At 36.7% G+C, this 20388-nt stretch overlaps 2 protein-coding genes across 2 annotated transcripts in view; both read left to right on the plus strand.

The window, feature by feature from the left end:
* The window catches only part of LOC134843688 (deoxyhypusine hydroxylase-like), a 233704-nt gene that overhangs the window by 186177 nt on the left and 27139 nt on the right, over positions 1-20388 (plus strand). The window lies entirely within an intron of this gene.
* On the plus strand, positions 5171-7579 carry LOC134844314 (uncharacterized). The gene is made up of 2 exons (XM_063860946.1): positions 5171-5798; positions 6460-7579. Exons 1-2 carry the CDS (start codon positions 5303-5305, stop codon positions 7440-7442), a joined length of 1479 nt encoding a protein of 492 aa, XP_063717016.1. The 5' UTR covers positions 5171-5302; the 3' UTR covers positions 7443-7579.

Consider the following 20388-nt stretch of genomic DNA (forward strand, 5'->3'; position numbering starts at 1 on the left):
TCCTTAATGGCTTCCTCTACTCTGTGTCTCTCATGCTTAAGAGTAATGAACGTAGCAAAGACTCTTATATAGGTCTTGCTGATTTTTTTTTTGTTTCAGGAAAAAGTCTTAAAATATTGATGCACTTTTTGAGTTCAATTGAAATTTATCTGCTGAAAGTGACGTAAATAGCACTCTCCAAATACGAACGTGGAAATTGCGCGAAAAAACGTGAACGATTTTTAGTTTTGCAAATTGAATAAAAACTTTACCTATCGATCCAGTTTTCTCAAGTTGGGTTCATATTATCAAAAAAGCGTCAATCATAAATTGTTCTAGAAATTCAAAGAGCTTACAGGGCATCTATTTTTTTCTTTGAAATTCAAAAGTTGAGACTTTTTCAAGAAAGTCATTGTTTTTTGATGTTCACTTGCGTTCATTACTCTTTTGCAATCTTCGATTGGCTATGTTTTTTTTTATTCGTAACTAAATTTTTCAGATACCTTGCATTGTAAATTGAAACTTCATTTATGTCCGAATTAAGTCTTGATTGCAAGAACGTTGCTTTATTGGGAGCAGTTATGGCAGCGTCTGGAACGCTTGGGTACTTTGTTGCTATGAAACGATTTTCAAGCTCTGGGCTCATTAACAAAGTTCACCAGAAAACGAAGGCTAAGGTTGTTGATTCTTTCAAAACCAGTGATATGAGCCAGAAAATGGTTTTCTGTCGATGCTGGCAGTCGAAGAAATTCCCGATGTGCGATGGTGCTCACAATGAACATAACAAAGCTACAGGGGACAATGTAGCGCCACTGATAATTGAGAAGGACTGATTAACCCATCAGCTTAACTGAAGCTTGTACTGGAAAAAACTCAGACATTTTATGAGTAATGAGAATTCTTTGTTCTGTTTCCAATCTCTAGAAATTATTTAACACAGCATTTTTGGATTTGCTCATCTTAGATAAAATATTGAAATTAATTGTAGAAACCGAACAGAATTTTCTTATATTTGAACTTTATACTAATAACTTAGAAAAAAATCAATTTACATTCAAACGATATAACCCTGGAAATATAAACTAATTTTGAAAATTTAGCAGCAGCACTTACTGTAAAAAGGATGTTAATTTTTGTTTTTTAAAGAGTGTTGGTGCTCGTTTAGAAGTTTGGCCTCGTCGTTTTTGATGAGCCCCATTCAAAAGCTCGTTTAGAAGTGTGGTCCCGCCGGACCACCTGAAATCTACTTGGAGTATTTCAAGCGGATGAAAACAAAAGGAAACTTGGGAATTTTTCTTCGTTAGATTTGCAACTACAGTTTTAAAAATGAAATTATCAAAAGTATCAATTCACTGGCCAAGATTAGAAATTACTTTACATATCTTTTCTGTCAGACTTGTATATGGGACCATCGGTAGTTATTCAGAACCATGCTTCTAAACGAGGTTTTAAACGGGACCATTGTTGTTAACGAGTACTAGAGTTCGTAGCACTGTGTCGCAAAGGAAAGGTTAAATGACTTAGGTTTGGAACTTGACGAAAAGTAAAGTTTTGTTCGCACCGACGAAAAGTAAATTTTGTTCAAGATGGTGAATCGTTTTCTGGTTTTAATACACGCCAACATTTTCGGCTAGTAAATTTCAAACATGAAGTATTTTTTTTTTGCATTAAAGTTCCTTTTTTTGAGATGCATGGTTTCTGGTTTATTATATAAATATTAACACAGTGAAATTATTTGAAGTTTTAGTTCTTCGGGTGTTTTTAAGGCTTGTGCATTTTAATTTGAAATCAATTCAAGATGATGGTGAAGCGTTTTGTTTCTATGTCAAAAATTTTGACTTGACTCTGATGTCGACGAAAGATTGTGGCGCGTGTCGCACGAGATTTGAGAGTATGGTTTTTTCCGGCTGACATTTTAGGGGAACAAATTCAATTTCGTGTTTTTTTTCGAAACCGGCCTTTCTTTTTTTGTTTTGATCCAGCTCTGTGCCTTGTGTATCGACTTCATAATTGATTAGTTTGATGCTATAGGGTTATTTTTATAGGCTTTCGGAGTTTTTTCAGATTTTCTTCAAATTGTTTTTTGTGGAAATTGTTTGAAACTTTTACGTTCATTTGTGTTTCAAAATGTCGCTTTTCAATTGTTCTTTCATTTCGATTTAAGTTTATAGCAAGCAATGGATGAAGCCTTTTCGTATCCCCAAGTTTTCCTGTAGGACATCCAGTTTGTTTTCTTGGTTGCACAATTTCAAGTATAGTGTTTGAGCTAATTTCAGACTAATTTTGATTTTCTTGACCTAAATCTTCTTTCGTTTTCGAATTCTTTTCTAAATGATTTCTATAGGAAATGTTATGAGATTCTTCTTTAAGCCCACTTTTTTTTAAAGCAGAAATCAATTTTTTTTTTCGTGAGACGCATCATCTTTTGAACTTTTTTCGTATCAGCTTTTTTCGTATCGCAAGTGGCGTGAGGCTCAGCTCGCCTCTGTGTAATTTTTATTACTAAGTACAGATCTGAAATTGAGTGACTTATAGTTTTTCAATTCAATTTTCAGCTGCTGAATTATAATTCTTATAATTCACGTTTTTACCTTTGCGAGAAGCAAGAATATTGCCTCTTGAATAACTTTGTTCACAGGACTCATCTTTACTACTGGTGGTACCATGATTCATCGTGAAATCCATTTTCTTATGAACACTTAGGCTGGAGTTAACGAATACGCCTGGGACGGCAACGGTCCCAGGTTTGAATGTGACCAGGAGCTGTTTTTTTTTCAAACTGGAAATATTCAGTTTCAAACAAAATAGTCGGCCTAACATTTGTCTGCTTTGGTTTTGTCGGCTTAGTTGCCACATCTAAGAATCGATCATTTTTAATAAAACATTTGTTGTATTTTCTTTTAGTGTTTAAACTTTCTCAAAATGATCGATTTGAAATTTAATTTTTACATTTACATACTTTTGCCCACTCAATTTGTTAAAACGTCTTTTTAAAGTTTTTTGTCTTTTTTTCATAGCTTGCATAGAAAAAACTTTTCGCGAATGGATTCGCAGTTCATGAAATAACTTGAAAAATATCGAGCTTTCAGAGCTGGAATAACTTGGTTAGAAAAACTTAAATTTTTCGTGAAATGATTCAGTCTACGAAATAAATCGGAAAATTTTAAAGTTTTTTAGGTTGAATAGCTTGATTAGAACTACTTAAACTTCGCGCAGACCGTTTCAGTTTATGAAGTAATCTGAAATATTTTAAAAGTTTCATCGCTTGATTATTTTGCTTAAGAAAAACCTGTACCTTTTGCGACCCAAATCGCTTTATGCAATAACTTGAAGTATTCCTTAGCTTGAATAGCTTGCTTAAGAGAAACCGAGTTTTTTGTGAACCGATTTGCTTCATGAGACAACTTTAAGTGTCGCTAGCTTGAATAGCTTGCGTAAGAAAATTTCAATTTTTTTGAACTGATTCCTTCTATAAAAACAAATTGAAAAATTTCAAAAACTTGATTGAATAGCTTGCATAGAAAACTTTAGCACTTGCAAAGCGTTTGGCTCTATGAAATAATTTGAAGTTTCGTCGCTTGAATAGCTTCCATTAAAATTTTTTGAAGTTTTCGCAAAAATAATTGCTTTAAACTGGAAATATTCTTCAAACTGGAAATAATCACAAATTAGAGTATTTTCAAGTGTATAGCTCGATTAGTTCCCTCAGAAAAAAATTCTGTGAAACGGTGTGGTCTTACAACCAACTTGAAATATTTCAAAGATTGATCGCTTGAATGGCTTCAATTGAAAATTTTCAACATTTCGCCATCCGGTTTCCTTCATGAAATAACTTGAAATGTTTTAAAGTTTTATTGCTTGAATAGCTTGCGCGGGAACATTTCAACTTCTCGGAAAACGTATAATTTTGTTCTAGAATACAACTTGAAATGTTTTAAAATTCCATCGCTTGATTAGCTTATTATCAAAAATTTGTTTGCCAACCGATTCACTTCATGAAATATTTTGAAATAATCAAAGTTTTGATAGCTTAAATAGTTTGCATAAGAAAAACATTTTTTTTGAACTGATTTTCTCTAAGTCTCATAGGTTGCTAAGAAAAACTTGAAATTTTCGCGATTCGATACCATCTACTAGTTTACTTGAACTAGTTCATAGCTTGAACAGCTTGTTCGAATTTGATTCGGTCTATGAATTTGCATGAAAGTTTGCATTTTTAAGCTCGAATAGCTTGCTTAAAAAAACTTGAATAGCTCGATCAGGACAACTGTCAACATTTTGCGAGTCATTTTTGCGAGCCAACATTTTGCCAGTCATAGTGATTGGGGTTAACGTTCCCAAACGCCCTTTGCTGCATTTGCGGTTGTTTCAATTATTATAGTTGCGTGTCCTTGTCAGCGTTGTAAATCAACTGATGACTATAAGATTGTTCGCTCGTTTGATTTTTCCTCGAGAGCTCCATGTTATTTTTTTCGGATGATTTTATTCATGATTTGTTGACGTTCAGTTCCTTTCCTAATATATTCGGTTTTAGTGTATTGCGTAACTCAGCAATTCGCTCAAAAAATTTAATTATCAAGATTTTGGATGACTTAAAAATAGTATGGGCAGCCATGTGCGTGTGGAGGTAAGGCAAGCGTGCGTCTCTCAGCACGAGGGTTCTGCGTTCGAATCCCATTTTGGTCGCGGTTGGAGCGGTCCCAGTGACATCCGCCTCCACAAATAGTCAGCCAAAAGGGAATCAGATCAAAAAGTCGGATTTTTCTTTGGTGACGCACTGTGAAAGGTTTCTTAAAGCAGTAACGGAAAGTTTTTTTTACCACGAACGATGGGTCTGTAATTGTTTGTTCATAAGACTTATCGCTTGTCTTCTGGACTGCTCGAAATCATCAATTTGCTGTATAATGTAAGCAGTTTAAACAACTGATTCTGCTCATTTAGTGCTCATGTATAACGTCCATGTTTGAGACAAGGATGAATGCTTAGAGTCGGCATGATTCAAAAAATGTTTATACGCTTAAATTTCTGAAGTTCCCTTTAGAACAATCGCAGCCGCTGTATGTTATTTTTTGCGCAAGGACTTAAAAAGGTTTCTATCCCAAGAAGGTTTCCATCCCTTTTGTGTTTTCGTGTCTTTAATACTAAAGCTCTCTGTGAACAGAAGGTGATGCCCAACAATGGTTGTGTCATCTATTCTAGATTGCATCGAGAACTTTTACTCGGCGATCAATTGTTTGCTCAATTTGTCTAAGCTAAAGAGTTAGTTTGATGTTATGCAGTAGATCTCAACTTTGTCGCTTAAGTGTCTTAACTGTAATAAACAATGCGTCGGAGCTACACCTGTTTGTTTCACGAAATCCGTCATGTGGAACGAAAGCAGACTGCCCTGATTGGTCGACAGTTGTCGGAATGCAGAACGACCGAAGTTACACGTCTAAACGAAGTGCTTCACGCCGCACAGGTTGCATACGTTGAAGCTACGAATCAAGGAAGCAAGTCCGGTCGAGGAGTTAATTCAAGTGGGACAACCCAAAAGTTTCCCAAAATCGGATCGGTTCTTTTGAACAACTTAACTGACGATGAGCGTAACGTAGCGCCTCAGTTTGGATGCTCGGTTTGTGGATCAAAGTTACCTCCTAAGGCACTGAGGTGTCTCTTCTGTAATTACAGAGTGTGTACGAAGTGTTTCAACGAAGACTTGTTGGTGTATTCTCCTTCCAGCAAGGAGTTGGCTGCCGGGGATTTCTGGCCGAACCAGTTGAAGAAGATGAAGGAAACCGACGGAGGTCCTGTCAGATGGGCGATTTCTGGGGCAACAGGCTAGTGGTTTTAAATAGCTAGTGCTCAGGAGAGTATGTTTTTGCTCTTTCACACATTTTCTTTCACGACATGAATGAAAAATGAAATATTAGAACGCATGAATGAAAAAAGAACGCATGAATGAAAAAATGATAGTTTCGCGCACTTTTGCGGCATCTTTCCCTCAGAAAGAGCAAAACATGCTCCTCAAAAGTTGGAACATAGTTAAAGATGGCCTCGGGCAAAAGAGCCGCAACCGGGCTTTCCGTGCCCTCAGGCCAGGCTCTTTCCCTCGGGAATCTTCCAACTATTTTCTAACTTATGAAGTTTCTCAGAAATACAATAATTCTCAGGCAATAATATTTTCACGCGGTCTATTTTCGAACAACATAATAATAAATTAGTTTTCAGGAGTAAGGAAACAGACTCGGTTATTATTTACACAACTTTACACAATTTATCACAATAAGAAAACTCTATTTTGGAAGCACACCAAAAAGGAATCATTTTGGTGCTCGTATAAAAGTTTTCCCATACCCCATTGGTAGTTTATAACCTTGTGCAGAAGCCTTCAATTTTATCTCAATGTTACATGTTATGAACAAGGTAAATCGATGGGTAGGGATAGAAATTAGGATACAAATTTCTACAGATTGAACATCACACTCGTTTCTTGCTTAGGATATCCAGAATGGGATCCTGAGTTCTTCGAGTACTTCCCGCTTTGTACATTGTGCAAAATAAAACTAGTGTCTGTAAAACGGGAAGAGTTTAATGATTTCCAACGTCGAAAGTTTTCTCAGGAGTGCGAGAAGTCTTACATATCTTTGGCGAAAGCGAAGCTCAGCGTGACAATGTGCATGGAAGAGCTTAGTAGGGTGTTCAAAAGTCAAAGCGCTTCCAATGGGTCAATTCTGAAACTTCAGGAAGAGAGTGAAACAAAAATAACCTTGTTCAAGAAACTACTTGCTGCTGCTAATGAACTGAATCCGCAGAAACCTTCCCAGAAAGTGTTGGTCAAAAACTTGACAAACGGTAGCCAAGAGTGGTACCGGATGACGAAGGAATCTCTAGACAATCTGCTTCAGGATATCTACAACACGATTCCTCTGAAGTCGCTCACAGAAATGCAGACGGTTGTCGAGAAAATTGCTATTTGCTCTGCGATTACTGTTGTGAAAGAAATCTTTGAAGAAATTATGAAGCTTTGTAAAGACTACCAGCTCTCTTTCTCAATTCTCAACGAAATCTCGTTGGTTGAAAGTCGTATGTGGCATAATTTGAACAATCTTGATGGCCTAGATGCAGAAGAGTTCATTTATCTGAAGCAGAATCTCGAAGCGCATGTTACGACAATGATTGCTCAAGAAAAGTCAGTCAAGTTTGTGGTTTCGATTATGCAGTACGAGAAGGAGGGCAAAAGTTACGTTCTAAGGGTAATTTTTGAAACGGCTGCGCGTCACTTGTCGCGAGTAATGAAAGATCTGACAGCGAAATGTCGCAAACGATTCATCGAGGAAAGTTTGGACGCTATTTCTAATTTGGTGACCTCGCACCATGCTCAAATGTTTGCTAAACTGGCCAAACCAAGAAGTCTTCAATCTTCAGTGTCCACTTCGAGTTTGAGCGTAAATGCGCACAGAGAAAAACTTTCAACAATTTGACAGAAGGCTCACATGGTAGTTTAAAGCAATTAATATCTCTCATTCACGGGACTAGTTTTTTAGCACATCGGTTTTACGTTTTAAAATATTGAGTTTCTTTAAGTGTTCAAATGCGAATTACTTGAAATAAGCATACGACGGCCAAAACAGCTTTAGTAAAAAAAGAAAACACTTTTGTTGCAGCTCACAGTAAAATAGACCCACAACTTGAAATGGTTTCTTTGCACGTTTTTGTGGTTTGATTGCCCGAAATAATTTCCGCAAGTCAGAATGAGATCAAAAAGCAGAATAAGAGTACATAATAATTTTTTTTGCTCGTCACAAATGCATTTGGGCCCCTCCACCTTTTTATCAGTCTTTTTAGCCTACTAGAAGATTTAGCAATGAGTTTTTGAAATAGAATCAATAATTGAAATTGAAATAACAATTTTCATAGGGTTTTTTCGTTCTTTTTATTTCTGATGCGTTATGTATTTCAAATTCAATGACATTTTGTACAAAGATTCGTCAATAATCTTTCCAGGTTCTTATCACTGCCGCCTATTTTGAAATTGGTACGTTATAAGAGTTGATCATGACTTTTCATTTTTGAACAAATTTGATTTTTTTCGGATGAACTTGTTTTGACTTTGTGGCTTTGACCTTGTAAAAGATTCACCCACAAAAATTGCATATAAAGTGAATTGCTCGGTACTTTACTCGGTACCATAGGATTTGTGGCGACTGAATTTTATGTTAAAAACTTTCTCTTCCGTGAGAAACTTGTTAAATGAGGGGTCACGTTTTTTTAAGAATACTAACTTTTTAGTTAGCTTTGAATAAAAATCAATTAAATTATTGCAGTTTTCTGGATCATTTAAAAACTTAATTAGGAATGAAAAGACATTATATAAGAGATAAATCTTTTCTGATTTTATCATAATGCACAAATGATGGACGACAAATGAAGGCTTGATGTTGAGACACATCCGAAATGTTTAAGACAACAAGACATGAGTCTCGGTAAAAGCTAGACTTTAACTTTCGGCAAACTAATATGGTGCTTTTTGCAGTCTGTTGTAGAGCATGGTGCTTTTTGCAGTCTGTTGTAGAGCATGGTGCTTTTTGCAGTCTGTTGTAGAGCAGTTAAAATCATCAAATTGTAGATACAAAACAATCAAAAGATTCCATTGTTTCGACGGCCTCATGATCAAATGAGGCAAAGTTATTTTTGTGAACAGGTAAGTTTTATTAAGATCAAATTATTAGTGTTACATTTTTCCTTGTATTAGTTGTACCGTATTTCATTTTATAACCATTTGGATGAAATTACTAGTCGTTTAATATAGAAGTGGGTATTGGATTTTATTTGTGAAAAAATCTTCAAGTAATTAGAATAGTTTGATGTGAAAAAATCTTCATTCGAAGACTTCGATGTGAATAAAAGTAAAAAGATACATTATTAATTCGCGAGGAAGAGTAATCAGGTTATTTTCATGTAATAATACTAGTTCGAACTCTTCGACGGGCTAACCTAGCACAAGATTTTACTGGCTAACTTGTGGTAGTCTATGAAATATCGAAAAACTCGGTAAAGAAAGAATTAACCTGGTCTGAGGTAGAGAAGTTTGGAGGCTGCGCTAAGCAGTTGTTTTGTGGGCTGATTTTAAGATGCAGCTCATGTCTTGATAGTTGGGTATTGTTAAAGAAAGCAACAGAATGTTTTTTTTGCGAGGGGTAGTTTTTTGTTCAGACAAAGTTCCGGCGATGGAACGGATATTTTTCAAATGGTAACTATTTTTACTCTGAAGATATCGACTACCACATTTAAAGTTTGAGAAGATATTTCTGGCCAATATTGGTTTAGTTTCAGGAGTTTAAAAAATAAAAATTCGGCCAAATTGTCGGACTAGTTCATTCGCGCTTTTAAAACTTTGTAATAGATTATCAACAGCTACAAATTGCATCGAGAGTTTTTTATGACACAAATCGAGACACGAGCTGTCGAGATGTGCATGTATTTCGAGATGCAATATAAGTTGTAGCTTACCTGGTTTAAAACACCTTTGAAAAATATGCATATTTAATCGAAACAGGTGGCACAGAATGTTCTGACTTGTCTTTAAAACGTTTCGTAAAAAAAGAATCTGATGGAATAACTAGAGCTTGGGCATATTCGACATTCATAGTAAATTAAACAAATTGGACAACAGTTTTTCTAAAATGTCTAGAAAAACAAAAAAATCGGAACATTTTTCAACCTGCAGTTTTTTGAAATTTTGAAGTTTTTGATTCCTTAAAGATGCTGAAAAAGTCCTCAACTAACTTTCTTCGAGTAAAGTTCAGTTTTCACGGCTTAAATAACTTTTTGGAGGCTAATAAACTAGTAGAATAATCTATTGTAAGCCTGATCGCTCACTTCATTCGCTCGAATGAGAGCGTCAAACAAAAGCAAAAATTCCAAACCGTTTTTTCGCTTCGTTAAATTTTTAGTAAATTTTTAAAAGTTCGAATCACGAAATTCCGATGATTGTTCGGGGTGTCTGATTTTGCTGAGAACGAAAAACTGAAACACGCGAATACCATTTTCAAATAGTCGGAATTAAAAGTTTCACAACAAATTCGTAGTTTTAATTTTCCTTTTTGATTGTTCAAGTACAGCACGAAAACATACTGAAATCATGTTATATTCAAAAAAATTTTAAAAGGTAAGCGCGAATTATATATGCTAAAGTTTTTTCCAATAAATTTTTATTTCACTTAGCAAAAACATTTGTTCGGCTGACAAGATTTTCTATACACACATCCATGACAAACCGTAAAGATGGGCAATTAGGGTTGGTGTTGAATTTTCAGACTGCCAACTATCTTGAAGTAATTCGACTTCGGCTCTTAAAAACCTGATTAATCATATTTAGGAAGAAATTACCAAAATAAAAAGTAAAAATTTACGTCGGTAATTTTGGGGAATCTAATCTCCGAGCGTTGTTTTTCTCGGTTTTCATCTAAACAAAATCTGTTTTGGATTTTCGACTTGGGGTGACAGTCACGCCCATTGGGATTTCTGATTGAATCAGTTTCATAAGCTCATCGCACTTTTCAGCTGAAGCAAAATTCAGACAACAATTTCATAAATTTTGATTAGAAGGACCGTGCAAAAGATTGATTTGCTAAACTTTCAAGAAGTTATTCTTCAGTCTTAGAATTTTGAAGAGCAAAAACGTCTGAAGGTTAGAGCTCTGAAATTTCAAGAAAATTTTGTTATTGACACTTGTTTCACAAATATAAACAAATATGAGAAAAATGGATTAATTAGAAAAACTTTATTCAGCTGGAAAACCTGTTAATAAAGTTCCTCTTCCGAAATCAAAAATCATTCTTCATGGTTTTTGCCATTTCTGATTTTTAATTATTTTCAATTAAGCAAACAAATATTTTATAGGGACGCAGCGGGGTCGTGCAACATTTGCCCTACAACACAACAGTGGCGATATATGAGATGAAAGCGTCTGCGTCAAAAATGTTTGGAAAATGCCTTAAAAAAATAAAGCAGTATATGATCTTTTTTCTTTCTCGAATGGGTTCACCAGCAAAAATTAAACATTCAAAACTTTTTCTGGGTAGCATCTAATACGAAAATAATTAGTAAACGCCACTTGAGCCGAAAGCCAAGTGTTATAGTAAAAAACAATGAGCTTGATTGTTTTGGTATTTAGTTTGTTAACGCTCCTTCAGTCATGAAACACCAAAAACGGGTGCCGGTCAAAAATCGCTAAATGCTCCGAAAAGATTTGGCAATTTTTTTTGGGAATTTTTAGTTTTGAGCGATTAGAGCAAAAAACATTCCTTCAAAGAATATGCAACAAATATGCCTATGTGCTAGGGAAATAATTAAAAACTATGTATAAAAAATTTGATGACAATGAGAAAAACTTACAAGTTTTTTTTCGAAATCTGAAACTGACGGCTAGGGCTTAATATAATTTAAAACTGAAAACTGTTTCGCACACTCTTCTGACATTACAATACAATCAAGCAGCACTTTGCATGCAAGAAAACTCGCAAAAGTTGATTTATGGCTAAATACTTCAAGTAACGATAGGTACTATGAGGATTAAAGTGTTTGTAATTTTGAGTTTGCTCAATGGCATGCTTCTTTTTTATTATGATGGCGCTAAAGTAATTTTGAAAATATGCCCAGAAAACCAATCACTGGCATTAAATAAATAATAACGAGCCGCAAAAAATAGGTAATTTCAAAATTGCTACCATGAGGAAGTTTTGTAAGATCTGAAAATCTAATTGTGTTTTTGCACCTTCTCTGGAAAGACAAAAAAAATCATATTTTTCCAAACCAAACGAGGTCGATTTTTTTTAAAAAATGTTTAAATATCAGATAAAAACAGAAGCACTAACGAAAAATTTTCTGTAAAAACAAAACTTTCTTACTTCATGAGAAAAATCCATCTTGTGGCCATAAAGCCGACAGCACAAACAGAAAAAAAATAGGTCGAAAATTTTTTCAAACAATGTTTTTTGTCTGAAAAAAAAAACAGTTTGGCGGCACCTTCGAATCTAGGAATTTTGGCGTCACAGCCTCGCTTGCTGTCTCTCGAACAAATGCGTTGGAGAAGCTACGAAGTTTTATTAGGTTATAAACCAATACATTGAATATTTCAACTGACTTGGTTAAACAAGCTGTGGAGTTAAAAAAAACCTTTAATCTTTTCTAGAATTGACAGTCCTTGCTAATTGCAATGCAAGCGTAAAAAACAATTTTGAATATAGCTAAGATGAGCAGGTCTGTTGTTTTGTCGGGATTTGAAGACAGTTAAATCTTTACCCACAAGAATTTTTCAAAGGAAAATTTGTTTGTAGCCGGTTTTAGTGAGCACGCTATTGCAAGTGCAATATAAACTTTCCTAGTTTTCCTGATACCGTTTTCACAGAAAACCAAAACTTTGAAACAGTTGAAAAGTTTGAAAGCTGGAACTTTTTATACTAACACACATTTTTCCATGCTTTCAGCACGCCAATAGCTGAAAACAAACTATTTAAAAAAAAAATTTTTTGAGCTGTTTCTGATCCATTAACAATTTGTGTGTCTTAAATGATTTGCCATTTACGCAACCATACTTACTCCTCATAAAGATCAAAAACACTTTGCTTCTTTTTTTAAACTTTTTTTATTCATTGCCTACTTCAAATCTTGAATCTTTTAAAATTTTTATTGAAACAAAAATTTTAAAAAAATCCAAGTTTACTGACAGACCATGTGCTCCCGGTCATTAATGAATAAATTACTTTATTGAATGTCTCATTAATGAATCAATTAACTAAAACAAGTCTCTATCCAAAAAACGTCTTTGAGATTTCTTGATCTGAGATCAATTTTGAGGTGTCTTCACTTTCTATTATGTACAGTAAAACAAACAAATATATCGAATAGATAAGAGAAGCGCAATGCTATTCTAGTGAAAGCACTGCTTATCCCCAGAAAACTAAAAGTAAAACATGAAAAAAAAATCTTGCATGCTCCCTAGCAACAATTTCACGTTACCCAGGAGTTTGTTTCACGTTACCTAATCAAGGAGTTAATCAAACCGGTCCATGGATTGCCAAAAGTAGTAATCCTGACATTGTTCTTCAAGTTTGGAACTGAAACCTTTAAGAAAAGAACTGATGTGCTTCTAACTTAGGGAGTACAGGGAGTCACGCTCGACAGCCTCCTGACATTGATAGCCATGACCTACGGCAAACTGGGTGAACCATTACACTGACTCGGTACCCGAGCAAATGTAAGAGTTCGTCAAGAAATTTGACTTGCCAAAAGCTACGGCGTCAAAAACAAAAACCCTAGACCTTAAACAATGTTGTTGCAATACCTGCTACAACAGAACCACTTTGGACATGTAGAAGATCATCTGTAGAACGCCATCATAAAAGATGGGGATGTGAGACCCACTGGAATTGGTATGCCGCTACTAACTACTTTGTGCCGGGCCATGAGGGTTAACCCTATGGTACTTATTAGGAGAGTCAGCGAGCTCAAGACTGTAGATTATGATCTAGCCGTAACTTTTGTTTTCCCTGACACAAAATTGAAGACTTACAGGAGGTTAGTGCAGCACGTTGGTTGACAATTCAACACTCAACTGATGTGTTCAGAGTGTTTCGGTGAACCCATGAGCAAATATTTACTGTTTGGAAAGATCGCAGAACCAGAATTGATAGTGATAAACTTTAACGATCCTTTATTCGCTAGAATGAATGATGTGAACAGAGGACAAGAGGAAGTGCGCACGCCAAAATCGAGAACTTTAGACCCCACTACAAAACAAATGGGAAATTGACAAGACGAGAATCCCAAGGTTGCTAGCGGCATAACAGAGTTTGAGAAGAGAAACTGAAGACTGGAATCACTTCAAAGAACTCCCTGAAAAGTTTCTCGAGGTCCTTTTGATCAAGCGAGTGTTACTCGGAGCTAATATATGCACTACAACAAACAGCTTTCGAGACGAATGAGAGAAAAGTGACAGGCTTTGACGACACAATTGACCCATGCTTAAAAAGCACGATTGCTGCTGTTCTGCCGTGCACGCAATCCGCTTACTCTGAAAAATCGACCGAAAAAATGAGCAAGTTGGGCACTCCCAAGACCGGAAGACTCGAGGAGGAGTGGGCAAAACTGGATAAAACAACGCTTGCTGCCAGGGGAAAATAAACTTAGGAGAGGAAGCTGTGATTGTCCTCTATATGAGGAAAAATTTTTTGTTAATGGGAAGATTGTTAATTTAAGACGCTCTAGCACCCTTCGGATGTGAAATTTATTTAGTGGTCAACAATGGCCATGAAAACAAGGCCGCAGGTGAGCTGGTTAAAACGATTCTGCGGGTGGGTCAAATCAACGACCGATAGCGAGAACCCTCAAGTCAAGAACTACTAGGGGCCATGGACTTAATTACCATAAGAGGTATTGGAGGTATTGAAAATACAGAGGAACCAACGGATTAAATCCAACTGAAAAAAACGACAGGGATAAGGCTTCGATATACGGTGCGTCAAGTTAAGATTTAGACTTGATTCTCTATAAAGAAGACCGGATAGAAGCAGCGACGAGAAAGGATAAAGAGGTAAAAGACAACTCTTCCACGCTGGAACCTACCGCAGACTTCATAAACTCAATCGAACAAGTGCCGAAAAAGAGCTCTGTTGGCACTTTTGCTCTTGCATTAAATGAATCAAGGAAACTGTTAACGAAACCACTCAGAAGAAATAAAAAAGAGAATGCAGCTAGAATACTTTCTGGTTGATTTTACCTGACAAAAAAGGGAGTTGCATAATCGTTATCTTGAGAGCAAGACTGCCTGTAGGATGATTAAAGTGGCATTTATGAATGAGGTCAGATCGGTTATTTAGCGCTAACGGACGAAATCATGGTTGAAAACAGGTCTGAATTGACCCTTAAGGCACAAAATTCAGCAGAATTTGGATGAATTTGTGGGGAAAATGAGTGAACTGATCATTGATTCTGCCACGGTTGGGAGTGAAGCAAACTCTTCTAACAAACTCTTTTATCAAGAAAACAGTGACAAGATGGTATATTCGTCCGGAGCAAAAAAGACAATGCGATCGAAATTTTTGCTAGAAAATGTCGATTACAAAAAAAATGAATTAAGCAGCATAGATGTGGTTAGAAAAGTCGAAAAGGCGAAGTTCATTCCAGATTTTTTTGTCAAAAGTGCTAAGCTAGCAGAAAGAAGAAGCGAACAAAAGATACGGATGATCTGAGATAGTACGACGACAGATCGTAAGGTACCTCAAAAATGCCCGAGATAACCATGGTCACGCCTGTTCTTCTGACAGCTCTGAACTATGAAACGAAAACTGTGACTGGTATTTCGTTAGAATTAAGAATCACAGACCAGCATGGGGATAACAGCTCAATTTACTTCAAGCCGTCAAAAATAAATCACAGAAAAGAACGTGTGTCTGGACAGCCTACGCCCATTACCTACAAAAGACGTAACATTCGACCGGAAAGAACAAATTGTTATCATATCTTTGCTGTTTTTTTAATTAGAGAAAAAACGTCCCATCCATCGGAAATGATTCGATATTTTCCTCACTCTTAGATCTTCATATCCTGGTAAATAAATCTCTTGTTACTCAAATAAATTTTAAGACATGTACAGAGAAGTAAAAGTGGTTATTAAATTGCACTTTTTCAGTTCAAGGACAGACTCTTCCTTTCTCTTGGTCTTCCATGAAAACGCGTCTTTTTCATCACTATAAAAGGTTGTTTTTCTTGTTCTCAAACAAACTGATTGGTCAAAGTTAGCTCGGTAACGGTTGTAATAGTACATTTTTTACTGCTCAGAAAGCTTCTTTTCTTCCGCAATCAAACAATTGCAAATCGTGGTTGTCGTCTCTCTAGTTCAATTTTTCGTCTGTAATCCGTCATTGAGTTTTTGTTTCTAATTTTGCGGTTTTAAATTTTCGCTTAAATCTTACTTTTTTCTACCCTGTATTTTTTGTTTCTTCTTGCAAATAAAAATCTTATTTGCTGTTTTCGACTTATCCTGCTCTCCTTTTTTCCGAATAAAAATGCAACGCATTCTGGTCAATTAGCGCATGACAAAAAGTTCCAGACACCGTTATCATAGATGAAGCTGAAGGTGGATACACATAAAAGTTAGAACTCCGGAACTCAAAGAGAAGGTATCTAGTGGCTTCCGAAACAAAAAGTGACATGAGATTTACTGGAAAACCTTAATCGCGACACAACAAAGAAAAAGAACTTGTATGGAGCGTTGGCATCCTCAAACACGCTTGTAGAAATTTTAAGGCAGCTCGCCAATTTAACCTAAAAGACAGTGTTGTTGCGTTACTTCGAGAAAAAAATAAGAACGATGCCAAATCTTAGGCCGTTATAGCAGTATCCGTTAAGTGAACTTATTTTCAGCTTGGACTCATTTGATGTCTAGCTAGTTTGACCACGGACGTCATGACTCAGATGGACGGAAGATATTCTAGGATGTACAAAATGCTCCTGATAAGGGCTCGGAGAGACTTGATTTTAAGTGATTAAGCGGCCGTTGCATGTTCAAAACTGGGAGACGCTCTCTGTTTAATGAAGCTTGAAAACGAGGTTCAGTATCAGCAACTCTCACGTGCGCAAAATTGCCTATGAGAGACAAGCCTCCGCAAACTTTGTTCTTGCAAGCCCTAATAGACCTTCACCAAAGCAAGCCAAAAAGATTGATTATGAAAAATCTGCGAAATTGGAAACTTTAAGGAAAATAAACAAAACAAGAAAAATTTCTCACCAAGAGCTCAAATAACGAAGGACCTGATGAAAAAGTTAGCAAATTCTGGTGACCACCGTGACGTGATGAATTAGAAGCAATACCTGAGTCTTTCCAGGATGATCGGAATGGCATACAATTCATTCTAAACCAAGATATGCAGGAATTTAGTTAGTCTATGAGCAACAGTTTTGCTGAGATTGTGGGAGTCCCGAATATTTTTTATGAGGGACACTGCGAGCCAGCAAGCAGGCTAGGACTAATAGTGAAGATGAGTTTGCTGTGAAGATGACAAAATTCGATTGTAGAGCAGAATTTGTTTTGGGTTTTTTGGATGAGCCAACTTCTGTGAACGGGTGTGAAGGTTGTGTGGGTTTTGCTAAACCGTCACAGTAAGTGTCCAAGTCCTACTGCAGACATGATTTTGCGAGTGACACAAAGCGTAGAAAAGAACATTATAGCGATTGTAACCTGCGTGACCTATACACCATGCACAAGCCTAGAACTCAGATGTATACCGCATTTAGATGACGGCACTAGATGTTTACAACATGTACAGCTCTCTAGAATTACTATTGAATCTAGAACCAAGATAGCCGCGTAGAAGTCTTCACCGTTGTGTTGCAAACCCAACAGAAGTTTATTGGAAGACCGATTGAAGCGGTTGAGTTGGAAATGAAACTTAAGCGAAATGAGGCTTATCTCAAGTCAGTTGGGGTACAACATCTAGTGGGTTCATGCGTGGCTCTGCCCTGTAAGGGTTGCTAATCAGTGGGCTTTAGGAGTGGATGCGAAAAGCTAGCGCTTTTTGATTGATCAACCCCTTTCTATCCGAATGTGTGAGGCTGGCAAGAAAGTTAGAATTAAATGTAAGATATCAAAAAATATCAATATCAAGAAAGAGCTGGACTGGATACATGGTAATAAATTCATTGGATTGAAGGAAAAATTAGTGATTTCGAAAGACATAAGCCAAAAAGATTGGTAGCAACAGATTACAGCGCTGTTAAAAAGTTTGACGAAATCTTCCGTGTAATAATAGAAATGCTGGAAGCGTCATTACGTCTAACTCGAGCTGAATAATTTTGACGCACGGTGAGTTCACTTGCCATTCTCAGTTGTAGACATGGTGGTATCCGCGCAAAAAATTCGTGTACTAATCTTGGATGCTGGAGGGCAGCTATCCATGTGTCTACCCGTTTTATCGGAACCTGTGGCAATCAAACTAATAGAAGTAATGACGGCAATTAGATGGCAGGAGGTTCCTACAACGGGGGATTTTTAGGCCAGAAGAGCCAACAAAAGAACAAAAGGAAGTATTTAAAAGACTAAAGGATTTCACCATCATTTTAGATCTGTTTGAGACATCGCTCAGGATAATGAGTTTATCTCGATGGAACTGCAGGAATAAATTGGAAGGAAAACTGGTGCCATGAAGTCTGAGACATTACGGCTGTTTGGTTGCATCTTTATGCCGAGAAGCACATGACACATTACAGCATGATGTACAGCCCGTTTCAGCTGGATTTTGGCTGTGAAGCCTTCATGCGAGTTCTCAACAGAAGGCAGTATGCAGTGAAACGTTCATCGATGATATTTGATAGTGACGAAAGAGGAAAACTGAAGTACTGAAAAGACGTATAACCCATTGATTTTAAAACAAAATGTTTTTTCAATTTTATGATTCAATTATTCAGGACAAACAATAATTGAAGTAAATCCGGAGAGGATGGCTGAACCTGGGATAATTTTAGCGCAATGGTTAGCACAATTGTCCTGCGTTCTTTTTCACTTGGAACGTAAAAAAAAAATTGAATCGAGATTGACACTAGAAGATAGAACGGAGATTTCATCCTAATTCATATCGTCATAGTACAACTTAGTGAAAATTATATGAGGCTCTAGCGATGAGATATCATGCCTTTTTTTGCAGGAAGTGAGTTAATTGACGTGATGCAGATATTTTTCCTCTATGGTTTGTTTTTTGTACATGACAGAAAGTTCCAGACACTGTTGTGATAGATGAATCTGAAGGTGGATACACAGAAAAATTAGAACTCTGGAATTCAGCGAGAAGAGTGGCTTCCGATCAAAAGGCGACTTACCTGGAAAACCTTATTCGTGACACGACAAATAAAGCAAACTTGTATGGAGCGTTGGCATCCTCGGAAACGCTAGAAGAAAATTTGAGGTATCTTGCCATTTTAGCTTGAAGGGGAGTTTTGGTGCGTTACTTTGAGAAAAAAAAGTGAATGACGCAAAAGCTTTGGCCGTTATAGCAGTAACATTTATGTGAGATTGATTACAGCTTCAACTCTTTTTTTTGTGTACTTGGTTTGACCACGGACGATCATGACTCAGATGGAAGTAAGATATCCTAGGATGTACAAAATGCTCCTGATGAGGGCTCGGAGAGACTTGATGACAAGTGATGAAGCGACCGTGGCGTGTGCAAAACGGAGAGACCATCTCTGTTTATTGAGGCTCATGTTAGATCAATCATCAGTAACAATAATTATCACGTGCTTAAAATTGCTAAAACAAAAATAGTCTCGGCAAACTTTCTTCCTGCAAGCCCTATAAAACTTTCAACAATAAAATTGAAAATGAGAATTTTGTGCAAAAAGAAATTTTGAGGAAAATAGACGAAACAAGATGTTTTTCTAGCCAAGAGTTGACGGAAGACTCATTAAGAAAACTGGCAAAATCCAGTGACTACTGTAGGCTGATGAGAAACAATTATACCAGTGCGTCATGTGTGATCGGAACGACGTACAATCCATTAGGTAAAGATATACGCGGTTTTGAGTTAATTTATGAACAAACAGTGTTGCTGAGTATCTGTGAGTCCAGAATATCAATTATAAAGGACTCTGCGAGCTAGCAGGTGAAGCTATGACTAATACTGTAGAACAATTGACTGCACCATCAATGACAAAATTGGATTGCTAGCAGAGTTTCGAAAACGAACTTCTGAGAACGGGCCTGGCGGTTGTGTGGGTTTTGCTAAATTGTCACGGTGAGTCTCCAAGTCCTACTGCGGACTTGATTTTGCGAGAGACACCATACGTAGAAAAAAAATAATAGCGACCTTAACCTGCGTGACCTATAAACCATGCACTACACACCAGCACAAACCTAGAACTCAGATACTTACAGCATGTAGATGACAGCACTAGAGGCTGTTGTCATCACGTTATAGATGATATTCAGATCACGCAGATTACAGTCTGAATTTAGTTCCCTCTGTACATCTTGTGTTGCATGTAGTATCGAATCAGCATTGGGACTAGGACGCCATGAGGTTCTCATCAGTTCCCATACCATCATCAAGCTCGTTCTCAGTAATTCATCTGAGAATCCCAATCCAAACTCTACTCGTTTGTCGGATTCTGGCACGGAAGGTGCAGTCACCTTTTCCTCCAAGACTAGTCCCAGCCTGGTCTGCTGATTAGCTGTTTCTGCTGAAATAAAGAGTCCAGAGTGGATCTTTTGCCCTGTTGTAAGCTTAGGGTGTCAAAAAAAAGGTTTATAGAACTGACTCTAACAGCGATCGGATTACCATGACGTGCTATAGAACACAGAAACCGAGAGAGCAGAGTCGATGTCGCAGAGTCAAGAATTTGAGTATTGAAACAGCCGAAGAACATGATGCAACA

Source organism: Symsagittifera roscoffensis, chromosome 4, assembly GCF_963678635.1.
Source record: "Symsagittifera roscoffensis chromosome 4, txSymRosc1.1, whole genome shotgun sequence".
Classification (NCBI taxonomy): domain Eukaryota; kingdom Metazoa; phylum Xenacoelomorpha; order Acoela; family Convolutidae; genus Symsagittifera; species Symsagittifera roscoffensis.

Bases quoted from the DNA above. Each gene is read 5' to 3' on its own strand.
- LOC134844314 (XM_063860946.1), top strand. From the start codon at position 5,303: ATGCGTCGGAGCTACACCTGTTTGTTTCACGAAATCCGTCATGTGGAA. The intron at 5,799-6,459 runs GCTAGTGGTTTT...TTTCTTGCTTAG, and splicing joins GGCGATTTCTGGGGCAACAG to GATATCCAGAATGGGATCCT.